Below are 26,737 nucleotides of genomic sequence, written 5' to 3' on the forward strand. Positions count from 1 at the left end.
CGTCATTTCCCTGCGACTATCTCTGAGAGATAGGTCCATGTGAACAACTTACACCAAAATTATCACCAAAGGTTTTTTTATATGGGTAAGTCATGTATCAATATGATGACGAGTTCTGTCTGCATGTTGCTTTTGCTAATAAAGTGCAGTTTTGTGAGAGGTGGCGGGTTGCATTGCTGCCGGTCCCCGGCGTTTCTTCCTTTCCGCGACAAGGTCAGGATTTCACGTTACATATCAGTAATATAGTCTGTGGCTGCCGGTTCCGGTAACACTGCTTTTACAACATGAGAGATGTGGTCTCAGTCCAAGTTATAGTAACAAACATAAACTGGTCTCAACGCAGCTATATTATTGTCTTTCTGTGCTTCAGATAAGTGTCTGCGTTGTGGGTTACACAACCCGTACAATTACAGCATTACACTACAGTGGCTAGTGAAAGATGGTTTAAGCATTTGGTAGACACGAAGGTGAATATTTCTCTGTGTATTTGTTGCTAAATTAAACTGAACAAATGCAGGTTCAGTTCATTGCCAACACATTTCTATAACTTTGTCAACCTTTCCCTTAGGTTGGGTGTGCAATGGTGACGCCGGCTGCTGAATTGTGAGAAAACCTTTTCTCTCCTCTTTTGCCTGTGGCCACTGTCCTTGTCTCTCATACACAATGGCCAGCCGCCTCTTGGGCAGATATGCCAGATTGCTCTGCAGGGCCTCCTCTCAGGCTCAAGCTGCTGCTACTGCTGCTCGCCTGCCTCCACCTGTGGCTTTGACTGGAGAGGTGCTGAGGGCTCAGGGTTGGCCCAGGGTCACAGAGAGGTTAATGTGTGAGGGAAGGACAGTTACCAAGGAGGACACCTTTCCAACCATGCCTACACTCACCCAGCTGGATGAGTTGGTGGAAAAGGCATCAGTGCCAGAGGACATCCTTCAGGCCTGGGTAGAGCATGGAGGAAATGGCAATCAAGCCGCTAATGCCCTGATGAAGTGGACTCTCTTGGTGCTTAAGACGAAGGGCAAATTTAAGGAATTGATGGTGGATTCAAGGCTACTTGATATTATGACTACGGCGTCTCAACAGGTAAGGAAGATACAGTGCTGTCATTATGGGTGTTGGTGATTGACATCTTAAGATTATGACACTCAACATGTTAAGATTAATTGCTAATTTATGTGATTGCTTTTCTTCCAGGTGTCGACAGTGTGGAACGGTAACCTAGTGTCTGCCTTACGAGCTCTCTGGATCATGGATGTGCCCTCCACTGATTCCGTCCTCGGTTCTGTCCAGACAGAGGTCCTGTGGCGAGTGCGCAGGCTAACCTACAAGCAGCTGGGCTACCTGGCAGAATGGGGAGCAGACAGGAAGGGTCAGCAAGATGTGGCAATAGTGAATGCTGCATTAAAACAACTGGAACTGCGCTGGACTGAAATTGCTGATGCTAAAACTGTCACTGCATTGATGGCCAAAGGACATCGCATGTCGCCTACCTTGATGGACAGATTAGAGGACAAGGTATTGGAGCTAACCCCCCCCCCCCCCCCCCCAAAAAAAAAAAATCCATCAGCTTTGAATGCAGTTAATGTAACATTTGACCATATTAATATCAACGTTACTGTATGTTACTGTATATACTGCAAACACAATGTGAATTATTACATATAAGACTGGCAAAACAAGAAATCACACATGCGTGTAATAGCATACAGTATGAACATATAGTAGAAAAAGTAATAATACTGACTCAATCACTCACGAGTGTGCAGACTCAGACATGACATCAAAGTGATTATGTCTGGAGTGACAGCCCAGCGAAAGGTAAATGAAAGTTAAGAAATCTTGTGCACATAAACAAAACTTTGAAGAGGTTCTTTTGGAGCATAAAACTAACCTATGAGAGCTCCATTATCCTAAACTATAGTTATAACCTTCTACTTGTATCCCTTTCAGGCTTTGGAGCTCGCAGAAGGCTTTTCAGCAGAAGAGATCCGCAAAGTCTGTGTGTCTTTGGCAGCTCAGAACCGCAGATGTGTCCCACTGCTCAGAGCTCTGTCTTACCATCTTCTCCAGAAGCCGTCGTCAGAGTTCACCAATCAACTTATAATGGACATGGCTTTTGCTTATGGTAATGGCAATCATATAATACTGAGATAACCTCTAACATTTAAGGCATGCACACACCAAACTAACTTACGGAAAGTTTCAGTCTAGTCAAAATAAATAGTTATTGTATATTTGTTATAATGGAATGCTATGTTAAGCACTGTCTGCTCAGTAACACACATTATCATCTTTGTCTTTGCCCCTCTACAGGGAAGTTGAATTTCCATAATTCTCAGGTATTTCAGCGAATGGCCTCAGAGTTGTTACCCAGAGTCCCTGAGCTCAACTGTGGTGATGTCACACGCTGTGCTAAATCACTGGGCTTCCTCAAGTGGCTCCACCTCCCTCTCTTTGAGGCCTTTGCTGAGGTCAGTCATACACCAAAGACTAACTCTCATTCAGTCAATGTTGAAAAGTGCTTAATCTCTAATTTCAGGTAAACAAATATATTTTTTCTTACTCATTGTGTGACTTTCTCTCTGTACATTATTTTATCCAGCACTACATAGCAAACAGTGAGAAGTACAAGATCCTTCAGCTCTGTAATCTGCTTATGACTTTTGCCAGACTGGACTTCCAGCCCAGCAAAGCAGAAGAGTTCTTCAGCAAGGTACTAATGACATTAAACACCGTCTGTTGGCTTTACATGGTTGCTTCTGCTTCCTACCTTGAATGTATTCTCTATACGTGTAATTTTGTGTAAAGGTTCACTCTGTGCTGGAGGAGTCTCTCTCTGGCCTGGAGCCGTTCCTGCAGACAGATGTGGTTTGGTCTCTGTGTGTGCTACAGCAGGCCAAGCCCCACTACCTCACCCCCCTCACACAACCAAATCATGTTACCAAACTGTCAGGTAAGACACATAACTGTGGGTGTTTATCCTTTACCCTCCTGTACTTTCCTACTTTTAATGGGCATATTTATAGTGAATTTATAAATATGTAGATACACAAGTTTCCACCATTAGCTACATACATCACATCACATACTTCAGCAGTTTGTAAAAACCTGCTTCTCTAAACTGGTGACATAATCACAAAAATGGTTCAGTCACTGCTCTTGAAGCACAAACAACAGAACACGACACTGGGGCACCTGATCAGGCTGACAAATTGACCATTAAGCAGTACTTCACCAAGCTTGTAGATGGTGTCATTGTAAGTTGAATATCTTGGGTTTTGCACAGTTAGTCAGACAAAAGAAGCAATTTAATGAAGTCACCTTGGCTCTGGGAAATGTGCATATCCCACTGAAATTATTTTAAAAACAACAAATGACAGATTCTAATTAAATAAAAGCCATGAGTCATAAAAAGGTCAGTGTTCACGTTTTAAGATGTTGGTATACATTTGTATTCCTGAAATATATCTCGCTGCTAACAGTAGACCCTAAGGCCTGCAGTGATATTGTAGTTTAAATAGGCTTGGTAGAATAAGCCAACACTTTTTTCCTGCGTCAGGCATTCCCATTTTATCTTTTATTGTGGGTGATGATAGGGACCATAGAAATGGTATGCCTAATTAATGTTTTCTTTTGAATTACTGCGGTCTTAGGACTCTGGGAGCGGAAGGCCAAAATACCATTGTGGCTCATTAGATTGTAGTGCATCACCAGTAGATTTCTGGTTAAAAAGGCACACGAATCCCATTTTCTCTTAGAAATGAAGCCTAGCATTGATTACTGAAACATTATTCTTGCCAGTGGGTTAACAGGACTTTTCCTCTCATCCTGTCATTTTTTTTCTGCCTACAGAGGGCAGTGCAGCTCAAGTGGAGGGCTATCGGCTGAAGCTCCTGCACATTGCCGCTGCTCTCCATTTAGAGCATCCTGGCTCCTCAGATCCAAATACTCCATCCTCCCTGACTGCCCCATCTGTCATGGCCAGAGTCTCACCCGTACAGAGCAGCCTAAGGGAGGCACTACAGAGTTTGGTGGGTGGGAAGACAGAGGCCCTTCGCACTGGGGTTGACACTGTGTATGGATGGACTATTGGTAAGGGGGCCAAGGTAGCCCATAAATATGCTGTACACATGCACAGTCATGCTGTCTGTTCCTTTCATTACTGGAGTTTTATAGGACTTTTTACAACTAACATGCCCTTCTCTAATCAGATGGTGAACTGGTAGTGGATAGTGACAACAAACCAGTTGACATGTCGATGCTGAAAGCCCCTCATCTATCCAGCGGAGGAGGAGACCAGGCCTTGCCTGTAGGGGCACGGCGGTGAGTTATAGTTATAGAATCAAGTGGGCCTAGGTTGTTAAAGACTTTTTTTCTTATTTTACTGTAGTTATTTTACTCTCTCATCTCTTCTTTTTTCTTTTCTTTTTTTTTTAGGATTGCTTTCCTGGCTTGGGAGTTTCCCAACTTTGGCTCAAAGAGTAAAGACCTTCTGGGGCGGTTTGCCATGATGAAGCGACATCTTCAGTTGGCTGGCTTCATCACAGTGGAGGTAGGGAGAGGCAGGAGGTGGGATAGCCCAGCTTTGTAGCAGTGTTTGTAATGGTAGTTCATATACTTGAAAGTAAAGGCCCTTTTTTTTTAAACAGTAATCAAATTATTGCCTCAATATAGGGTGAACTGAGCTGTTTGGTTTCCAGATCCGTTTTTCATTACACACACATCAAAGCCGATTTGAAAAAGAAATTTTCTGATGTCTTTGCTCTGATGTGAGGAATTTATCAGTGAGCAGAGGCAGAGAAGCAGTGCTGCTGCTGCTGCTTTATCTGACAGGCTGAGTCCAAGCGAACAATAGACCTAATATTTTGGTAGAGCTGAGAGTCAGGTGGGTCCCGCTGCAGTCTGTGGTATAAATAGAGCTCCAGCCGCAGCTCTGCCTCATCTAGGCCAATCCAAGCACTCTCACTCTCATCTAGGACAATCTCCTGAGCCAACAGTAGCATCACTCCCCTCTCAGGTTTGCAGTGTGGCAGGATGTGTCAACTGGGCAACCTGGGACTAAAAATCAGCATTATGTCCCTTTTTTTAAAAAGTCTCTGTAAATATATGACAATTAAATGATTTTTACAATTGCATTCACTTCTTAAGTACTCACAGGGCATTGGTAATGAGGAGGTATTTGCTCATAAGCCTTCTAAAAAAACATTTTCTAAATCTATCTTTTTTGTCCCCTTTCAGGTACCGTATTATGAGTGGCTGGAGCTGAAGACAGACTGGCAGAAATTGGCATACCTGAAGGATAAATTGGGGAAGGCTGTTGCAGAGGACATGGCCAAGTGAACTGGGCAAATTCTTGATCAAAATTTGCAGCCTCAGCTAAATCAGAGCTTTCCCGACCAAATGGGACCACAGGGAATACACACATACACCCACGTTCACACTCAGAGCGGAGCAGCACTGCACAAAAGCTCTCTCATACAAATAAAAAAATATATATATCATATTTTCACTCTGGTTCCCTTGGCAACATGTGGGGCTTTCCCTGTTTCCATGGTGATGATGAGCAAGAGTTTTGGAGCCAGAGAGAGAGAGAGAGCAACAGAAATAAACACAACAGTGAATTGTTCAGTAGAAATGATATGATCAAGGCCACGTCTGACATGTCAGAACAGAAGCACCTGGGCCATTTGGTCAAAATATTGTGCTTAATATCACCATGTGAATAGATTGGAATAACTTAACTATCTCTGAATGTGTGTGGAGTCGTCTTATGATGGAATAAATTGTTTTATTGTGGTTTTTGTTCCCATTTTTTTTCCAGTTCTCTTGAGATTGACTTTACTCAGATTCAGGATGTGAGGGAATGTGTGTGATACATGTGCACATTTTCTCAGTGGGTGTACAGTGTACATTGGATTGTATTTGGTGTGGTATTCAGACCGACAATGCTTCATTTCACATCTAACAGCTAGTTCGCTCACCTCTCTGGCATATGGGTGTGTGTAAAATGCGTTAGTATTTTTAGCAAATATTTACTGCATCAGCAAAGAACAACAACTTGTTTGTTATTGTCATTCAGAGCTTAAGTAAGTTATTCCTTTTTAGCAGCCTGACTTTGGTTAACAATAGGAAATCAGAGGCATTAAAATCACTAAATTTAGCAAGTTTGGGTAATGGACAAGTTTGAGTTCAAATGTTTAATTTCTTAAGTACTGTGTTAAATTTGAATGTATATTTCCTGCTTTATCTCTTATTCATGTCCATGTTTGTTTAAGAACAGCAACAGCATTATCATGAAGAGACAGGGTAAGATTCTCAGATGAACCCTTTGCTGACCTGAAACTGCTTACACAACATCATGGGCGGCAGCAGCACTCTGACATCTGAGGCTGCTAAGTGGCAGAAAGAAAAATGCAAGCCAGGGCAGAAGAGAGAAAATGAGTTAAACTGAGCAGGAGCCAGAGGATAATGCACAGCCAGAGTGGCAAATAAGGTAACGGGGAACAACAAACCCAAAAATTAATTGTTACTCTGAGAAAACATCACGTATTTCAGAGGCATGGTGCTTACCTCATTCTTCCCAATATTCAGGGATTAGTGGATCGATTGATGGGACTGTTGACAAAGAGCCCAGCTAGCACTTCCAGCACTGAACTCCTTGGTCACAGTTTCTCCTTTCTGAATGGTTAGCAGTGTGCAGGTCAAGCCAGTGTGTTCAGACAAGGCTAAAAAAAACAAAGGATAAGAAAATATTTCACATTGGAAAGTTCCCAAATTAATAAATAAAGGAAACAGTGAAGCGTCATTATTTCTACACATCACATCAAAAGCAAAAACAGTATTTTAAGGTGAAAAAAATGTTATGCTATTCAGTATTAGTGAAATATTCTCCTTGTCTCCCTCTCACCGACACGTGAGAAGTGCTGCTGCGAACAGGACACCCACATCCTGTGAGGGTAATGTGAGTTGAGAACTCTCAAACACATTTTTCCTTTTATAAGCTGAGAGCTTATCAGCAGCTGTATTTATTGACGTCGGCTGGATTGCAAGGAGGCCATTAGAATTTATCCAATAAAATGGCAGTCATTTCTGCTGAGCTGGCAGTCCATAATGGGACGTTTTGGGTTGTCATGGTAACTACTGTTGCTGATCATTTGGCTCACTGCTGCCGCCTCCATTGTCTCTTTCTATTTTCATCTATCGTTCCCCTCACTTGTTATCTATAAAAGTGGAGTACAACAGAGGAGAACAAGCAAGGGTGCTGGAGAGGTGATTAAGATGGGGAGCAGAAACAGATGCTCTGCCTGCCCTTGGGGGAAATGTCTCCCTGTTGATTCCTCAGAGATGCAAACCGAGCAGGAGGCAGAAGGCATAATTAGCAGAGTACTTTCAGGTTTTGCTTCTGCCCTTTTGACTCTGTCTTATAAGTTTCTCTTTCCCCTGCATGTTTAGTTTTCCTGGAATCAGTCTCCCCCTTTTTGATGTCTCCATCTTCCTCATGTTTTTGCAGTACCCAAACTTTCCTTCAAGGTTGAGGGCAGCACTGAGAGGGAAGTAGAAATCTGCTGACATCATCTCCCAAGATCCAGTCATTGCTTGGCTGGGAGAGAAGGAGGTGGGGAGGCGAGAAGGGAGAGAGATACAGGGAGGGAGGGGGAGGGAGGGAAGCAGGAATTGGGCATCAAGAGAGAATGCTGCAGCTCCCTCTCAGATTTTACACACACACACACATAGGCACACATATTCAGATGAACTGGATCATGAGGCTCTAAAACACACGCCCACAACAGCAGCATCACTGTGCTGCAACACAGAGAGAGACCAGTGTACACTCCCATCTCTCACTCTCCCTCATCTCTCTTTCTCTCTGCCTGTCTCACTCTGCCTCATACACAAACACACACACGCACAGACAAACACGTGCTGCAGGGAAGATCTGAGTGCTGGGTCGCTGAGCATTCAGGTCCACCCCCCAACACACACACACACACACACACACCCTCCCCTTCTTCTGCTTTCTCCCTCTCACTCTCTCACTCCCTCTCCCTGTTCACCTTGTCTGTTCCGGCTGTATGGTTTATTGTTGCGTCAGAGCCAAAGAGAGCCAGCAAGAAGCATGCCGGGGGAGAGCACACACAGATCTGTCCCCGCCGACAAGCATCCAGAGCAGGGAGCTGAGGAGACAGGGCTCCCTGGACCAGGTAGGACCTTTGGGGTTGGGGATGGAGAAGAGATAATACGGTGATTATAGATACGATCGAAGACAGAAACCTGATTGGGAAGAAAGAATAAAGATACTGTAGAGCAAGTAGATATTGTTAAATGTTTTGGGGCAGGAGGGGAGAGAGAGAGCAGGATAGAAAGCATGGCACATATATAGTGACTTCTTGGCCAGTGAGAGCGTAAGAAACTGTAAGATAAATGCAATCTGATTTAAACTGCCATGTGGAGAACAGTTTAAAACCTGGGTCATTTATGTACATCTGTTGACATGTGCAGTGAGTAAGCTGTAATTCAGCTGCATGCTGTTATCCCCTCCAGCTCCTGACTATTAGCAGCATCCCCAAAGCCTCCACCCCAAAACTGCTAGCTCCCACTCCACCTCTATGTCCTCCTCAATACTAAATCCCAATTAACAAACAATCTCCTACCTAAATGCACCGCTGACTTTCAAAACCTTTGTGCAACTGCCCAGCCCCCATTGAAATCAGACTTCTCGCCCTGTCTTCCCCCACCCTAACCCTGGCCTCCTCACCCCTATCCCTCCTCCCGCTGCCCCATCTTCAGCCCCCTGAGCATCCCCATCCGCATCAACATCCACGTCTCTCCATCAGCATTGCAAGCTGTAAGGACAGCGTAGAGTGGCTCCTCCCTTCCCCCAGCCTCAGCAGGAACATGACACAGCAGCATGGCAGAGCACTCTGAAGGAACACAAAAACACAGCTGCACAACAACAAGGCCTTCTGCCTTTTATGTTCTCAACTGTTTATTCTTAGTTATTGCTCATGGTTCTGCTATGTATCTTAAGTTGTAAAATCATGAAATATGTAGGCTAAATAAGCAAAACTGATGAGGGAGAGAGCAATGGAAGTAGGTACGGTTGGGTCAGGATTTTATGAATTTCCTCTTAATTAGTTAGGAAATAACAGTCAAAGTGAAAATTTCCTCATTGGTGCAAAGTCTTGTGAATACTGTGTCTCTGACAATTATTGCATAATACAGCTTTCATGACTAGAGGGATTACTATATACACCTGACAGTGATGATGGATAACCTATTAGTAAGAGAGCCCCCTCTCTGCTGGAAGTAGTCTACAGTGGCTTGCTATTTTAGACATACTACTGCTTTAACTTCATCATTGCCCCAATGTGTTCTTCGGCTTCAAATTATTTTAAGCTTTCCTGGCCTGAATCTTGGCAGAGGAGGGAGGAGAGAGAATTTTTGGATGCTCTGGTTACAACTTGTATTCTGGCACATGACTGATGAAAAAGCAGAGGTTACAGAAGTGACTATGACTAACAAGAGAAGGGGCAGATGGAGAAAGACAAAGAAGCATATGAGACTGTCGGGGTGTCTCTTCTTAATGGCTCAATCTGAGCAGTAGCTGAAGTAAGAGGCTCCCTAATGTGGCTGAGAGCGCTGCAGCCTCTGTGACGCAGCTCCAGTCTGCTCAGCTTGCTGCGGCCTACTCTTCGTACAGTGAGCCTGGTGCTCAGTTTCACAGCTTTCCCCCAGAGGAGACTCCAAGCCTGGGCCAGGGAGGGGAAGAGAGGCAGACACCCGTAGATTATTGCAGCACTGATTCTGCAGCTAAGAGACAGAGGCTGACAGTTACTGTATGCTAGGAGACATAACACATATCTCTGCAGCCTAACAAAACGGCAGCTCCCACATTATGCAGTTTTTACGTTTCATTCCAATTCATAGCATACTGTACAAGGGATTATTTCTAAATGGGTTCAGTAGATATGCTGTTTTGCTTGACTTTCTATAAGTATAATCATGTTAAGCTGTACCACCATCTAACTGTACAATACATGTAAGGTGATGCAGGAGTTGGCTTTTGTGCATGCATAACTGAGCATCTCTCTGATTAGAGGCAGGTTTTAGTCTCTGAGGCATGACTCAGCACACACACAAACACACCTAGAGCTTGTTACTGGGGCAGTGATCAGGCATGGCGGCTAAGTGCTGATGCTTGCATCCGCCACCACCACAGGCAGGGCAGGAGAGCAGCGAGGGAGGAGAGGCAAAGGAGTTACACTATTTGCAGAGAAAAAAAAAAGAACATGGAGGCGAGAGAAGGAAGCAAAGAGTCACAGATAAAAGTGAAACAAGGAGAGGCAGCTATATATATACATGTATAAAGCAGGGCCAAGGCAGGATTAGATAGGAAAAGGTTTAGAGAGAAATTCTGAAGAAGAGAGACAAAGGAGCGGCTGCAGAACAGAGAGTGAATTAGTAAGTGATGTCAGGGTTCCTGGCAGAGCAAATGTGTGCATGTGTGTGTGAGGGTGTGTGCGTTTGTGGCTGGCACCAAGCTCAGCCACTTGTGTGTTATAATAGCCAATCAGCATGTGAATTGAGGTCACCGTGGCAATGGCCCAGATAAGAGAGCAAAGGAAGGTTCTGTTCCCTCCCTGTGTGTTATAGAGAAAGAGACTTACATCTCATCCTGTAGGGATGTTTCAGTGAATGTATAGTGTTGTGTAATGGTAATCAATCCAACATAACAAAATCATTAAAGATAATCCGTGGAACTAAAACAAATTAACAATACAGGTTTTTATCCTATCTTCTCCCACCATTTGCTTTCCCTTCCTTGCTCATACATGACACACCCTCAACGCACCCCTGACCCAATTTCTCTGTGATTTTCCAATTCCTGATGACAGTTATGAAGATGATAGCACAGTCTAGAAGGACAAGAGGACAGAGAACACAGCTCCTTTTGCCTCTGGCTAATTGTGCAAATTTGATACAGGAAAAGAAAAAGAAACAGAGAAACTTTGAGAGATAAAGTAAGATACAGTAGTTTGCGTAGAAAGCATTGGTTTCCTCTATATTGGAAAAGCAGAGGCAGGATTATCAGTTTAAAATTTAAAAAAACAAAAAAAAAAACAAAAAAAAAAACATCCAAAAACAGCCTGGTAATAGTCTTTGTTTTCAGTTGTGGTGATTGTTTTGCTTTCCAAAGGCATTTGCTGTGTCAGAGTGACATACAGAGATGAGAGATATTTGCTTAATCCACTGACTGGCATTTTGCTGGCATTTTCTGCAGCCCTCTCTGAGCTAGTGTGTGGGAGAAGAAAAATAAAAGTTCAGCTGAAGAGATAAAAAGTCTATTATTGTTCACTAAAGGAGATGTAGCCTTCCACATCATGTCAAGTGCTGTGGCCATACTGGGATAATTCAGTCAGTTGAATGATCTCACCTCTTTGTTAGATTCTCATTACAGTATCTTCCCATTTCCTCTTATTTCAAGATTTTGATGAATCTGCTCCACTGTTTAAACTGTTGTGTGCTTTTTCTGTTTTTCAGACATGACCAGACACCCGTCTACTGACTCCACCCCCAGTGACAGTGGCTCCTCCCCTAGTGATAGTGGTTCTAGCCCTTCTCCCAGTACTCCTCAGAAGCTACTCCCAGCATGCACTTCTCCATTTGGACCACGGCTATTTCATTCAATACCTAGCTCCTCTGGTACTCCAAGACCTCAACCTGAAGGCTCTGACCATCGCAACACCACCACACCAAGACTGTCCGGAAAGTTAGGTGGTCATGGACCATGTGGCCGTCATGTCCCTGTTAAGATGGAGAGAATCAAGGTGTGTTGTGTGTGTATGAGCATATTTGCAATTTTACAGCAGATATGCTACCATACTTTAATATGAATACATAATGTGTTATTCTTAGGTCCTGACTGGTTCTGAGGTGGAGAGCGACTACCAAGAGCCACAAACCATTGACACAAGGGTGGTGATGGGTCAAGAGACACTCCTCAAAACAACAGACATCCAGAAAGAGAAACCCCTGGTTGAGCCAAGTGGTCAGGCTATACCTTTGCCAGCTATTCCAAGCTTTTCTGATCCTCAGGCACAAGCAAAAGAGCCTCAGCTGGAAACCAGTGCAGACGAAAGCCAAGGCCAAAGCTCTCAAAAACAGGATCAACAAAAAGACCCTGTACAGCCCCCAACCACACTACCTTCCCCTTTTCACAAGCCCCTGTTCCCTTCCTCATCCTCTCCAGAGCCTGTCATAGACAATGACAGACTGATAGACAACAAGGAGGAGGGTCAAACCCTCTCTCAAAATGAAGTGCCTTCCCCTTCTTTTTCTGATCTGGCCTGTCCAGTTGCTTTGTCCTTCTCTGAACCAGCCTGTGCTGTTGACCCTCTACGAGTGGGTGTGCCCTCTTCTCTTGACCCTGACCTATATTATACTGCCCCTTCCACCCCGATCAAGATGACTTCCCGCTCTTCGCACCTTAAACATCATTCATATCCTGGTTCCCCAGCCTGTCCGCTTTCCCCTGGTTCTCCCTCAGACAGCGAGGACCTCTGTTCCCCTCTCACCTCTCCCTCTGGCTCTTATATCACAGCAGAGGGAGGCAGCTGGACCTCCTCTTACACATCCTCCACCTCCCCATCTACTTCTCCCAATCTTCTTCTCACAGAAGAAACACAGGAAGCCCCTGCTTGCTTTGTGGGCTCCTTGTCAGAAATTGGAGATGAAGTTGGGGAGGAAAAGGGACAAGTGGGACCTGAACGGGAGGAGGAAAGGGCAGGGGACCTCTGCTCATACCGCCCTGAGGATTTTGTCATGAATTCACGAATAGGTATAACAGGGACAGTGATTCTTGAGGAAGAAGAGGCTCTAAAAGGAGAAGAAGTCAAGATTTCTAGAGAAAGTTGTCGTCCATGCTGGGTGACTGAGGATGCATCACCTCCAAGGAGCAGTAGCAGCCGTAGCAGTGACTCCCAGGAGGATGGAGGGGAGTCTGAAAGCTCTCTAGGCCCACTGGAAGAGGCTGGTTCAACAAGAATAGAGTACTCTAGACCCATGCAGACAGGCCTGAAACTGCAACTGGAGGCATGTCTGTCAGACGAACATTATGGACAGATGGATGACCACTCACAAGTACCCTCCACTGACTTAACTCCTGATATGACGATGGCCTCATCTAGCCTTAGCCCTGACTCACCTCTTACCCCCCTGGATGCCTTCTGTCCAGGTGCCTTTGATAGGCTTGGCCCCAGTTCTTTCATGCTCTCCCAGGCAGCCTGTGCTGATGATATACCAGAGGAAGAAAGGATGATCCCTGCTTCCCTCATCTCATTTCCCCTCCACACTAGCCTTATCTTTAAAGCTGATTCAATGGAAATCACCCTCTTCCCCACAGAGGAAGAAAATGAAATAGAAGTTCATGACAGCAATGAAGGAAAGGACGTTGATGCATATGCAGCAGGAGAGGAGGAGGCCGATGTTGAAGATGACGATGATGATGAGGATGAAGATGACGATGATGAAGAGGATGATGATGATTATGATTATGATGATGATGGTGATGGCAACGCTAATGGTGCTGCTGATGGTGATGATGATGATGAGAAAAATGAAGATGATGACAGTGAGGCAGGTGAGGAAGCTAAGGTAGAGGTGGAAGTGGTGGAAGAGGAGGAAGAGGAGGAAGATGAAGAACAGGATGATGATGATGATGATGATGATGAGGAGTGTGACAGCAAAGCAGTGGAGGATCCTACAGATGAGGACAGCTCAGCATCATTCCTTCATTCACTTTCAGAGACATCTATCAATGAGGGGCTGGATGAATCTTTCTGTTTCCAAGATGATACAGATGACTCTTTAGATTCTGCCTCCTATAATGGGGAGGAAGACGAACGTCTCTACAGCACTGAGAGGCATGCACAATCACTAGAACCCACACCAATGGATGCCATTGATCCAGCTGATATCCTAACAGAACCTGAACAGCCTGAACAGAGGTCTACCTCTGCAACAGGTCAAACTGAACCTTTGCACACACAACTGAACACAGACAAACTGGTGGATGATCCCAAAGCTTGTCCTTCTGAGGCCATTGCTGCCGACCCCATGGACATCAATATAAAACCCAAACCTCTGGATGAACCTAAACCCCATGAACCTCAGTCAGAGCCTGATCTAGACGTTACCAATGGAATAGGTCAGACAAAACCTTTGGACATACAAGTAAGCACAGATGAACCAGTGAATCATCAGATGCTGTCCTATCCCTTACAACTAATTTCTTGTCAACCAGAGTCCTCCAGCAACCTGAATGAGTGTGGGAGTGAGAGTGAGATGATAGACGTCTCTGGTTCTTTGAACCCTCTTGCGGAGCCCAAAGACAGCCCTCATGTTAACCCTTCCACCACTCCTGTTGTCATTCATGCTCCACCTGACCCTGTGGATGAGTCCCACACCACTCCTCCTTCTGCCCCTTCTGCACAGGACACAACAGATCTAAACAGTTCAGTTCTTCTGGAAGAATTGATTGAGGAAAATCCCCAAATCAAAGATACTGATTTGAAACAGAGCAATGATTATTCAGGGGAAGAATCTACAGAGGAACTAGAAAATGATTCTTTCAAATTGCTCATCAAGCCTCGTCATTATCAACCAGAAAGCCACAAGACTGTTGGAGCAACTAGACTTGTATTATCAAAGTCTTTCTCCAATAAATCTGATGTGCTCAGAGGGGCAGAGGCCATGTGTAATCCAAGTATTCACAGGGAGTCTGACACTGAGCTTGACCAGAAGAATGGGAATTCCTCATCTGAGTCCATGAGTGCAGAGTGTAGAAATACTGATTCTGGCCCATCTCTTAATATGGCCACTGCTACCAATGACTTGAATAAAGGTGTTCTTCTTCTTTCCTGCCCTAAAGACCCTTGTCCCAACCCCAGTAACATCCCTGTTTCTGTCTCTCCAGAGATCATCTCAGAACTTGCTGACAATCTGGCTCTGACCCCTGATCACTGCCCTGGTGACTCTGCCCAGGAGAACCTGAGAGAAAACACTCTGAGTACTGATGAGGGGGTGCTTGGAGCTGTTGGATCTCCACACTCCCCCCTTGCTATTTCACCCAAAAGAGAAAACTCAGAAGCGGGGGAGATGGGTCCTGGAGCTGGGGCATGGTGTGATGACAGGATGGGGCTAGAGTTAGGTCTGGGATTAGGTTCAGGGGCAGAGTTTGGTGTCTGGGGAGCAGGAGAATCTCTTTCCCTGTCTCTGGGGAAGAGGTATGATTTAGAGGCAGAGAGTCTGCTCATGTGTGACACAGTGGGCCAAAGCACACAGACAGCTGAGGTTCCCAACATGAGCAGTGAAGTATATCAAATTTACGACAATGATCTGGGTTCTGTGCTGGATGAGGAGGATAACAACAGTCTGTGTGGAAAGAGGGACCGGATGGCAGATGAAGAATTGGTAGAAGAGGGAGCTTCTGAGTCCAACTTGGCCCGTTGGAGGTCCATTGAGGAGATCTCAGAAGCAGGGGGAGGAGAGGATGGAAGCTCCAGATTCCCTGAGGACGATGTTAGTAATCTAAATACAGACAATGATGGAGATAACACAGACACGAAAATACAAGACACTTGGAATAATTCTAACAATGACAATGACTCTGCCTTTGACTCCTTGGAAGTAGCCATGAGTGGAAGTCTGAATGCTCTATCAGAAGAAGTGAGACCCCAGAGTGTGAGTGTCAGTGTTAGAGAGTCTGTGTCTAATATTCCACTTGAAGAGATGCCACCTCAGGTTTCTGATACAATTGCTGATGAAGAGCAAGAATCAACAGACAGCTCCATAAACCAGACATCAGACACAACACAGGCACCATCTTCAAAGGAAGGTGTCTGTACCATCTCAGCACCCTTAGTTGAGACTCACACAGACCCAGCTACAAGTTCTGAGTGTCAGACAATCATTCCAGAGAATAATACAGCATTTTCTTTGCTGCATGGATCCTTTGGTTCCTTTACTCCTAAAAGTAAATCTAATGAATCCAGACCTAGTAGTGCTTGTCAAGACAAGGTTGAAAATACTGGTTCTCTGTCAGAACCTGAGACTGTCAAGCCTCAGACTGAAGGCCAAAAAAACGATGATGTGACTGACAGACTTGTCGATGAACCAAAGATTAAAGATGCCTTCAGAGGACAGCAGTGTGTTGTTTGTAACTCAGGGGAAGAAGAGGAGGAAGAAAAAATGGAAGAGAAACTGAAAGAGAGAGGTGAACAGATAGATAAGGAAAACAAAAAGGAAAGAAAATCCTCTCCTGTACAGAGTAGCCCAGAGCACTTTGTGTGTCACACCCCTAAGGGGGAACTTTGCACAGATAAACCAGTTGCTGCTAAGAAAGGGAGGAGAGGGAGGCAGAAAAAACACAGGGAATCCCAGAGAGGCAGTAATACTGACTCTAGCCCTGAATCTATTGATGATTCAAAGAATGATGATCCATTAAATACCGCAGCAGATGGATGGTCAAAGGGGATCACAGACAATTCTAAAACTAAGACAGGTCGAAAGGCAAACAACAAAGCTTCATCGTTGAACTGTCAGAAGAGGGCATCTGGGACAGACAAAGCAGAATCTAGCTCACAGATGCAGGAGGATAACAGTCCCAGTCCTGATGCCAGAAGTCCGAGCCATGGATACTGCAATTCGAACATGCATATCCCAGACAACCTCAATGCTACAGTGGCACTGAACCAAGAATTACAACAGAAACAGGAAGTGCTTGATAACAGACCACTATCTGATAGTCAGAGAGGAAATACAGTAGACATTAATGACAACAACATAGATACAGGCCCACTTACCCAGGATACCATATCGTGTTCTCCGACTCCACTCCCTTCCTCAACATCTCCTGATTCCTCCTCCTCCCCTCTACCTTGTGTCTCACCAGAGCCAGAGGATGATCTTTCCACACCTGTGCAAGAATCCCAACCTGTCCCCTCAGCCCAGCAACAGTCTTCATTGTGCCACACCACTCCTACCCTTTGCTCTACGTCCCCCACAACACAACAAGCCCCTGATTCTCAATCTCTCCCTAACAACAACCTCCAAGAGGTTACTGTTGTTCTTTCTACATCAGCTTCATCTGCCACAAGTGTCTCTTCACCCTCATTCTCTACTGCCATGCCGTTAGGCCTGTCCCAGCCTACCCAGGAATCATCTTCTTGTGGGTCAGGGACTCAAGATTCAGCATGTGTTCCAGACTCTATTTCTTGTCCCCAGTCTCAATCCCATTCACAGCCTAATCTCAACAACCAGTCTCACAAACAAATCAAGCAAGGTTCCACATGGAGCACACAAGACAGGTGCAGGGGTGAGTACAGAAATTATGGCTTGTTAGACTTATGTCAAAGTGTAATACATACTGAGGAATTCCTTTTCATTTTTTGTTAGTCATTTATGGCTACAGTGAAAGGGTGCTTTGCATGTTGGGATTGTTAGCAAAAAGAAAAATGGCCACTACAATCCCCTGCGCACTTTAAGAATTTGTTAAGACAAAGTCTAATGTATGCCTCCTAATACAAATATGATCGATTAATGTGTGCTCTGTAAGGTCCCAGTTTGGCTGAGGAGGAGACAGACAGTGAGGATGATGGTGGACTGCCTCAACGTGGTCGCAGATCCCAGCCCAGAGGAGTTGCAGGAAACAGAAATGGATCGTTAAAGAATGAATCCGGCCCATCCAATCAACGGGAAATACTACCTTTCTCTGCCCACCAAATAACGGACAAACAGTCAGGCTGTCCAGTCAACCACAGCCACAAGGTTTCCGAAGAGATCGACCTATCTTTCAAAAACAATTGTGAGTTGTTTCTGACTTCTGTGGGGACAGAGAAATCCCCTAAAATTCTTTTGCTTTCTGTTCTACACTCCACCCTTCTCTCTTCTGGCCTGTTTCCATCTCTCTCTGTTTGCATGACCACAATCTCTGTTACTGTGTATAACGTGTTTGAATATAAATTGATCATACAGGATAGAATGTCCTAATGTGGCTGTTTTTCTAACAGATAAAATCACATGAGACATAAATTCTCCACATTATATAATTTGTGATATAATTATTGATGACACTTTCCTTAAGATTTCCCCTATTAGTGTTAATGGCACATTGCATACGATGTAAAATCACATAGTATGTGGATATAATTAAATTTATTTTCCATAGGCTAATTCAATTCCCTGGTGTTGATTAGATGAGCGTTTGGATTTTATAATGAACACTCTTCATCAGCATAGCACTAATGAGATAGACTCACTAATACCCTCATTACTTCTACTATGGTGATTAGTTTCTGTGGCAGTAAGGATATGATACCCTTCACTTAATGTACTTGTGTGTGTGTCAAATATGTGTTTGTGTAGGTTCCATACTGGCTTCCTGTAATGAGTCTGAGAGTGAGGGATCAGTGCCTGAGCTAGAGGAGCCAGAGCCACTGAGACCATCAGAGCCCCAGGTGGGTCTATTCATGCCGCTTGTAGGAAGCATGAGTTAAACAGATTATTTAAAATCTGTAACATGTTGAACTAACTATACTACTGTTGCTATAAACAGAAAATACACCACTTTCTGTGTGTGCAAGAGACAACAAAATTGCCCAGTAGCAGCAAAATAGTATTATAAAACCTTGCTTTGTAGAAAACTGCACAGCAAAATTCAGCAAAATTGACATATGGCAAACTAGCAAACCAGCAAATTAGTATAGCTGAAATATGAAAAGTCATTACTATAGTAAAGTCACTGATACTTAGTTTTTTCTTTAGTCCCTCTCCTCTGCAGACGAAGGGCTGAACAGACCGAAACAGAGCCGCAGTGAGAAGAAGGCCCGCAAGGTCAGACGACGGGCTGTATAAAAATACATCAATACAGTGGTCAAATATTATATTCAAGATGATTATGAAAGCAATAGTTCCTTTATTGTTTCAGTACAAATAACAGCAGTGTTTAAATTCTGCTATTTTGTCTTCCTTTCTCACTCTTCCTGCTGCTGTATGTGTATGTAGGCCATGTCTAAACTGGGTCTAAAGCCGGTCCATGGTGTGACCAGAATCACTATCAGGAAGTCCAAGAGTATCTTGTTTGTCATCAGCAGACCAGATGTATTCAAAAGCCCTGCATCAGACATTTACATTGTATTTGGAGAGGCAAAGGTGAGTCTTTCTTTCTCTCTTGCTTCGTTTTTTAAACTTTAGCTCATGTATTGCCTCTAAATCTCTCCTCTCCTCTCAGATTGAGGACCTATCTCAGCAGGCTCACAAAGCAGCCGCAGAGAAATTCAAGGTGCCTGTGACCTCTTCTCCCTTGACCCCACCTGTCCCACCCAGCCTCACCATCAAGGAAGAGAGCGAAGAGGAGGAAGAGGAGGTACTGCCTAAACTATTGTTTCTCAACACCTGTGCATCACTCTGATGTCCGAATAGTACATTGTAGTTCTCTGTAAAATATTTCATTCTGTTGTTAACCTTATCCTATATTTCTCTCTCTGTTCCTGTCTGTTTTCTTCTCTTAATACATCAGGTGGATGAGGGAGGTCTTGAGCAGAGAGACATTGAGCTGGTGATGGCTCAGGCCAATGTGTCACGAGCCAAGGCTGTCCGTGCACTGAAACACAACAAGAATGACATTGTGAATGCTATCATGGTGAGGAGGAAGGGGGGAGCGAGAGAGGAAGAGGGTAGAGGGAGGGCAGCTGGTGAACAAAATAATGAGTCATAGCCAGTGAACGGGGAGTGCACTGAGGAAGGGGGGAGGACAGAGGAGAAAGAGCAGAGGACAAATGACAAGTACAATTTCTCCCCAGTAACTGAACAACCTCTACAGTTCTGTAGGTCAACAGTGCAGTTTCATGTCCACTAGGTGGCAGCAACAGCTCACACTGCGGTAACTGCTGGAGTTGTTAAAGCGAAAACATTGTGAAGCTGCTTTAAGGTCGCTGGCCAAATTTGGCTGAGTAAAAACACAGCCTTAATCCTGAGTATCCCAGACAATTTTGCTTATTTTAGCAGTGCGATGTCTTCTAGATTGACTCATGTTTTTTTAATTTAAATAGTATTGAAGACTCTGTTACATATTCTAGTTTAATAAAGGAAAACGCATCAATGATTTTCTTTATCTCAATTTTACCTTTGGTTTTCAGAGTTTTATTTTCCTTACTTGAAACATTTTTCTCTTTCTTTCCCTTTTCTTTACAGGAGCTGACCATGTGAGCAGAGGACAAGTTGAATCCTGACCCCCTTCTTCCAGCCTATAAAGCCTAAACGCCACTGACTCTTCTGTATCGCTGCTACTGTATGTTGCATCCCCAGTATCTGCTAAATAAAGTCTGTTCTGACCTGGGCTGTGACTGCACCATGAGATTGATTTTACTGAAATGACTGCAGATCGTTCGGATATCAGGAACTGCATAGGTCTTCACTTTCTGCAAATTCACAAAGCCTAAATTTAATTATTTTTTTCTAGTACTCCATTTTCAGGTTTTAGGCTGGGAATTTAAATACAGAATTTAACACAACAATAAAGTTCTCACTTATCTGTTTCTCTCTCTACCAACTCCCACACTTTCTTTTGCTAATTCCCTACTCTTCTACAAGTGTTCAAAAACCAGAAGTAAATGTTCAGAAAATGATTACATCTTATCTAAATATAAACTCTAATTTGGCATTTAAAATGTTGTCACCGCAAAGCTGAAAACAAAAACCAACATTCAACAAAGAAATTAATTTGCAATCACTCTCAAACCAACTGATCATAACATGGTCTAAATGATTGTTTTTAACAGGCCTATTTTTTCAAACTTAAAGAACCGAGAAACACACAAATGCTCATCTCAATATACAGTGAATATACAATATAGCTTTAATTTATACGGTAACAGATTGGAGCTTTAATGCCTGAAGCTTGCCATGAGAGGCTGTTCATGGGTGAAACAGGCAAGACATTAAAAAAATATTTTCGGGTAAATGGCTTTTTGTAAAGAAACATTACTAACAGGCTGCACCACTATTACTGATTACTGTTACATGTAATTGTTTTATTGTTTTGCAGAGGCAGTTTGCAGATATGAAAAAAAAATACTTTGCACTTCTATATTGGTTTTTAGAGGCAGAAGATTTATGCCACTCTCACAATTATTCACACCTTTAATACCAACTGTGGAAAAACATGCTCATTACTCAGTGTTTACTGAATACAAGTGCTTACATTGTCTAAAATGTTCCCGCTTTATCATATTGCATGTGTGGGTTATAAATGAAACTCATTTTCTTTTGTTTCTCACTCTCTAAGAATGTCACACAATACTGATAGCACTAGCATGCATGGACAGATGCTAAATGCATATCTGACAATCTATCAACGTTATTGTACAAAACTGATGAAGAGTATACTGGGATGACAGGGTTCTGGTTTGACAAGTAGTTGAAATAACACAAACACATACCAATCATGTTGAGTCATCAGCTTTAAATGATAAGCAGTGACTCCTCATGTAAACGTATGTTCTCTGTCCTTTTGACTGAATTAGTTCCCATTCCAAAACAAATACGGATGTGAGGCTATGGTGTGTTTCAGTGTGTGGAAATGTGAAAAGCACTAGAATTAATGAATTAACGAGATACCATCACAGACAACATAAATCAAAATCAAGATTATACAATCCACACGGTCTCTGGACATATGTTGTTAGCAATGTCAAACAGTAATGCTTCTTTCATTTTTGTATCATGCACACCCCTTTCAAAATTACAATCATGGGACTTAAAGCCCAAGTGCAATTTTTAGAATCCATACAAGACTGTAGTATGGGTCTCTACTAGGCAAGAAGTGGTGCTCTCCTGAGTGCTCTTCACAGCAGTTCAAGCAGATAACTTCCCTCTTCGAAAAAGGAATAAATGCCTTTGGGCTTGAGCCAAGTCTTGGGGATCTAGACATCTTTAGGAAGTGGCTTTAGCTGGGAGAACGTTTTTATCGAAGTGCCCCTGGTTGGTGACATTCCCAGGTGGGAAGTATCTTGCTACCACGAAGGAAGAACCGTCTAATGCAGTGGCCTTACCGACACCCAGCATTTTAGTGCTCTTCCACACCATTGCAGTGAAGTGGCCTAGGTGGACAGTGAAAAGATAAATAAAAAATGATAAACAGAAAGAAATTAAAGGGAAAAGGAGAACGAGAAGACAGACTTAAGAGTGAAAAAGAACCTGACTGTTTGGACAAGGTTGGAACCGAGTGCTCACACACTTAAGATCTTCTAAATATTTACAGACGACGGAATCTTAATTCCTCTCTCACTCATCAATCCCAAACCTCTCCCTTCTCCCTGTACACTTAATTGCTTTCTTTCTCAATCAGGCAACTTCATATGAATCAGTGTGAATCACTGTGATGAGCTGCTCGGAATGATGTGCTTCATGTATGATTAAGTTACACAGACTCATGCACACTGGAGTCTGAGGCTATGGGAAATCATCTGGAGGAATTAGGGCAGACTAGAAATGACATGTGGGCTTAGGAGTGATACAGAGGACTGTGATTTTCCCTCAGTTTCTCCATGGCTGGTCACTGAGTCATTCACACGCTGACTGAGGTGTGACATCAGCCTGAGAATAACAACAACCTTCCTCATGCCTGGGTAAACGAGACACTGAGACAGAGAAACTGACAACGAGCAAACAGAAAATGACAAAGAGAAACAGATCAAGAAATAGACACCCTGAGATTAATACACAAAACACATGGGAGGGAAGAAGTGTCAGGGCAAACTTGAATTTTTCTGTTTTACACAGTTCTGATGTTTAAATGAATGTTATCACATTTAGGTAAAACTCAAAATGACATCTTAAATGTTTCAAAGAATAAGCCAGTTTCATAAATCTGAGTCAACGATGAGCACAATTTTAATTATTGACAATCATTTTCATGACCAGTTAATTCTGTCAGTGAACTTAAATTTAAACAACTAGCTAACAATGTAAAAGATATTCAAAGATATTCTCTATCATATTTGTTTTCACAAAAGACTTGAAAAATGTTTGGTGTTTTCCTGAAATTACTTGAACTGATTAATTACCAAAAACAGTTACTGATTAATTTTCATCCAATCAATTATTCAACTAATTGTTTCAATTGTGAATTATTTGTCATGCAATTTTACATAAATAAGCCATATGGATGGATATATATATATATATATATATATATATATGTTAATATGCCGAACAATATAATGATGCAGAATTTTGGCTTTTTTTCCAGTTTACTGTTATTATACTGTCGGTCAGAGGAAGTCTGCCCCCTGACTGAAATATAAAGAAAGTGAGACAGACAGACACTCTCATGCATGAAGCTCACCAGTGCTGGAGGAGAATCCAGGACGGTTGAAATTGTACTGCTTCACCTCATCATACCAGCGGTTTACCACATCCCTCCCTGCACGAACACAGGACAAAGTGTAACTTCGACATAAAAGGACGATAAAATCAGTCATGCGTCGTACATATTAATCAGAGTGACAGCAATGTAAGAAGACTGCACCCTGCAGTTACAAAATCCCTTTTGGACACATTTGGTTTACAGTGCTGCACTTTTTGTCACCCTATGTGGCACGCTGGGAGATGTTTTATGAATCACACGGTCCTGTGCTGACATATTTCTGCGGTGAGTCATGTTGTCTGAGGTCTCAAACACAGTGTGAAGTAGACAGGAAATAGATCCCAGCTGTTCACTTGCAGGGTGGGAAAATCAGCACGGAGCTTTAAGCCCCTCAGACTATACCATTGTATCTACAGTTATCTATTTCATCTACTATATGTATGTCCAATGTACAAACCAGTACATCAGGAGGACCAAAGACTTTAACTCTGGCTAAGTGCGTGAGAAAATGACCATTTGGGTGGTTTATTTAATATGTGTGTATGTACCTGATTGGTCGTAGGACGCCCATGCCAGGTTTTCTCCACAGCTGCCTCTATTGGACTCCACACTATGTTTCAGGATCCGTGTGCTGGCCAGACTTTCAGCATAACTGTGGACAGAGACAAAGAAAGTTGTAAATAGTACTGCTTAAATTGTCATAGTCTCTATGAACCCTGCTATGCGCTCATTTCTGCAGTGGTCAGATTACCAGTGTGAGTTGTGTATACTTCCCAGCTCATCACTTCTTAAGAGGTGGCCTTTCAGGAAGACTCAGTTTTTAAAAGCTTCCTGCACTGTGCTTCTCTCCAGCCCCAAGATAAACAGCAAAAAAATCTGTATTTTAGAGGCTGAGTCTAGTGGAAAACTACAATGTCGGCACAGAAAAAACTGCTTTTGATATTTGGATTAATGTTGGACTCAAGGCTCTTATGATATTTCCACGGACTAATTAGATGTTGTAAAGTTCAGACTCTACAACAGCAATGATAGAGTTGATGTAATGACGTCATTTGTAAAGTTTACTCCAATTCACTGTCTGTACTATTACTGTACTCATTACTAAACGGACAACTTTCAACATCTTAGCCTGATGGCAACTAATTCGCTGGCAATCATTTAACTGCCATATGACCTCAGTGACTGCAGTCACAACATGGTGTGGGTCAACAACAGACAAATGGCAGGGAACTCCCTGCTCAGCAGAACTACTGAGGCTTCTTGAATGAAAGGACAAACTTCTTTCGGCTGTACAAATACAAGTCCAGTGAGCTTTGTTACTTATTTTCTTAGATTATTTTCTAAATATAAACAATGTTTCTATTCTAAATATACTAATTGTTCCCAAGACATGCAGCTGTAAATGAGTGAATGAAACCTTCCCCTTGAGGGGTGAAACAGTTATGATTGCATAACTTTGGAAAGGTTATAAATGTTGACACAGAGAGACAAGGTAAATTTGCCATTCATCATACCCCAACGAACTGTGCCGCACACTAAATGGTAGATAATCTTCAAACAGTTATTTACCATCACAGATATTTAGTATACACACAGCATTTAAAAGACAGCCATGTGAACAAAGGTTTCTTCCTTTAAAATCCATTTCAACACATTCAAATCAACAGAAGTAACAAATATACTTTTTCCTCAACATGGATATTGTTGTACTTTTGAATGCTCGAGCACATTTTCACATCAGGTATCATAAAATGAAAGGTTGTTTCGTATTCTTAATGTTGCTGTTGCACCATCAGACATGCTCGGGTATTATGTAAGACAGTTGCCTCTACCCTTCCTGATAGTACTGAACACATTTGCTTTTACCCAACAGAACACACTCTGTTTAATAACTTCTCTGAGTTTAGCTGGAGTTAATGATACAGAAAGTCTGGAAATTGAGTTTCATTAAAACCTTATTCATATGAAATGTTAATATAGTTGCAATTAGTGGAAATGAATTGTCAGGGCAACCTGTAATCACAGTAAAAACAAATCAAAAGACCCTTCATATTGTGTTCTGTTTTGCAGTTATTAAATTTGACAAGCTAGGCTGGAACTGTCACTGTTATGCAGGGCAGGTTGACAATGACTGGTATGCGTAGTCCCTGCTAATTGGGTTTCTAATTTGATCTGTGTGTGCATTAACCCACCGGGTAGCCTCTTTGCTCAACTTGCTGCTCAGTGCCAGTGGAGGAGCCTGGTGCTTCTTCCTGTACTCATTGTGGCACTGCAGTACCTCCTCAGCAAACTGCTTTGAGCCTGAGAGACAGAAAGGACACAGGCAGATGGGTCAGACAGCCAGAGAGAGAGAGAGAGAAATCTGACAAACAAGACAAGGTGATGCAACACCAGGACTGATATGTGACTGCAGAGTACAAACTCGAGCAGAAATCTGAGTTTGAGTCGCACCACCCACAGACTGACTGACCTCAGACAGTGAGTACTAACTCGATGACAGATGATGGATGCAGAGTAGAAAACGTCATCCACATCACCCCCCTCTGCCTGGTGCCTATCACTCACTGGCCTTTTCATAAGTCCCACGATCTCTCGAGTGCTCGCACACAATAGCCACATTCAAATAGTCACACAGAAACAATACAAATACCAATGCGGTTACTCAACATGCTGCAACATTCATCTTAAAAACCTGTGTTTTAAAACTTACTGGAAACACCAATAATGACGAAAAGAAGTTAGTGAAAAAGACAAAAAAAAGAAATTTCATTTGCAGTTCTGTGTATTCTCTATCCTGTTTTTCAAAGACAGCCAAGCTCACAAACAGACAGTAAACAAGCAAGCACTGACACTAACACACACACAAACACACACAGATTCAGTGGGGGCGAAGTTCTAACTCAGGCCAAACTAATACAATCAAAGTTAAAATTCTCTGGATGCAGTTTCCACTTACCTGACTTTCCCATGGTGCTGACACAAGAAGCCTTTCAGTACGATCAGTAACAAGCCTGAACGAGAGCAGCCTCTCTGTCTTGCTTTCTGTTCCTGCTCTCTTTCTCTCTGCCTCTTTATCTATTGCTTGCTTGCTGCCTCTCCCTCTCTTCCTTTTAGTGCTCTCTGTCTAATGCTGATGCCCTGAAACAGCTGATAATGCTTTCATTTTGGGCCTTGCCTTCAACTGCAGCATGTGTGCAAAGCTTTCCTATAGCTATTCATCTGGATGTACTGGTCATTGCACAACATGCTTTTTCATCAAGTTTTGTTTCACAAAGCTTGCCTGTCTCTCCTGTAGCCACACACCAACTATCTGCACGG

General features: G+C 43.1%; 3 protein-coding genes across 3 annotated transcripts; 2 read left to right on the forward strand and 1 right to left on the reverse strand.

Moving 5' to 3' along the window:
* tbrg4 (transforming growth factor beta regulator 4) lies at window positions 1-5,790 on the forward strand. Its single transcript, XM_041044999.1, has 11 exons — window positions 1-85; window positions 569-1,077; window positions 1,189-1,509; window positions 1,945-2,119; window positions 2,308-2,465; window positions 2,597-2,707; window positions 2,803-2,947; window positions 3,847-4,086; window positions 4,206-4,317; window positions 4,432-4,546; window positions 5,233-5,790. Exons 2-11 carry the CDS (start codon window positions 664-666, stop codon window positions 5,332-5,334), a joined length of 1,893 nt encoding a protein of 630 aa, XP_040900933.1. The 5' UTR covers window positions 1-85; window positions 569-663; the 3' UTR covers window positions 5,335-5,790.
* A 10,888-nt stretch (window positions 5,791-16,678) lies between these two features.
* nacad (NAC alpha domain containing) lies at window positions 16,679-20,383 on the forward strand. The gene is made up of 8 exons (XM_041044701.1): window positions 16,679-17,368; window positions 17,609-17,857; window positions 18,418-18,509; window positions 18,817-18,885; window positions 19,057-19,203; window positions 19,283-19,417; window positions 19,571-19,693; window positions 20,245-20,383. Exons 1-8 carry the CDS (start codon window positions 16,705-16,707, stop codon window positions 20,257-20,259), a joined length of 1,494 nt encoding a protein of 497 aa, XP_040900635.1. The 5' UTR covers window positions 16,679-16,704; the 3' UTR covers window positions 20,260-20,383.
* Window positions 20,384-20,878: 495 nt separating this feature from the next.
* On the reverse strand, window positions 20,879-26,737 carry glipr2l (GLI pathogenesis-related 2, like). The gene is made up of 5 exons (XM_041043399.1): window positions 26,376-26,737; window positions 25,612-25,720; window positions 23,968-24,071; window positions 23,399-23,476; window positions 20,879-22,151 (listed from the first exon to the last, which is right to left on the reverse strand). The coding sequence occupies exons 1-5, from the start codon at window positions 26,386-26,388 to the stop codon at window positions 21,985-21,987; spliced, it is 471 nt and encodes a 156-aa protein (XP_040899333.1). The 5' UTR covers window positions 26,389-26,737; the 3' UTR covers window positions 20,879-21,984.

Source organism: Toxotes jaculatrix, chromosome 8 (assembly GCF_017976425.1).
Source record: "Toxotes jaculatrix isolate fToxJac2 chromosome 8, fToxJac2.pri, whole genome shotgun sequence".
Taxonomy (NCBI): Eukaryota; Metazoa; Chordata; class Actinopteri; family Toxotidae; genus Toxotes; species Toxotes jaculatrix.

Excerpts from the sequence above, each read along its gene's own strand:
- tbrg4 (XM_041044999.1), top strand. The coding sequence starts at position 664 with ATGGCCAGCCGCCTCTTGGGCAGATATGCCAGATTGCTCTGCAGGGCC. Across the intron at positions 2,708-2,802 it reads CAGAAGAGTTCTTCAGCAAG|GTTCACTCTGTGCTGGAGGA; the intron begins GTACTAATGACA and ends TTTTGTGTAAAG. Across the intron at positions 4,547-5,232 it reads CTGGCTTCATCACAGTGGAG|GTACCGTATTATGAGTGGCT; the intron begins GTAGGGAGAGGC and ends GTCCCCTTTCAG.
- nacad (XM_041044701.1), top strand. The coding sequence starts at position 16,705 with ATGCATATCCCAGACAACCTCAATGCTACAGTGGCACTGAACCAAGAA. Across the intron at positions 18,510-18,816 it reads TGAGACCATCAGAGCCCCAG|TCCCTCTCCTCTGCAGACGA; the intron begins GTGGGTCTATTC and ends TTTTTTCTTTAG. Across the intron at positions 19,418-19,570 it reads GCGAAGAGGAGGAAGAGGAG|GTGGATGAGGGAGGTCTTGA; the intron begins GTACTGCCTAAA and ends TTAATACATCAG.
- glipr2l (XM_041043399.1), bottom strand. Across the intron at positions 23,477-23,967 it reads GGCGTCCTACGACCAATCAG|GGAGGGATGTGGTAAACCGC; the intron begins GTACATACACAC and ends GTGTTCGTGCAG. Across the intron at positions 22,152-23,398 it reads TGGATTCTCCTCCAGCACTG|GCCACTTCACTGCAATGGTG; the intron begins GTGAGCTTCATG and ends CTGTCCACCTAG.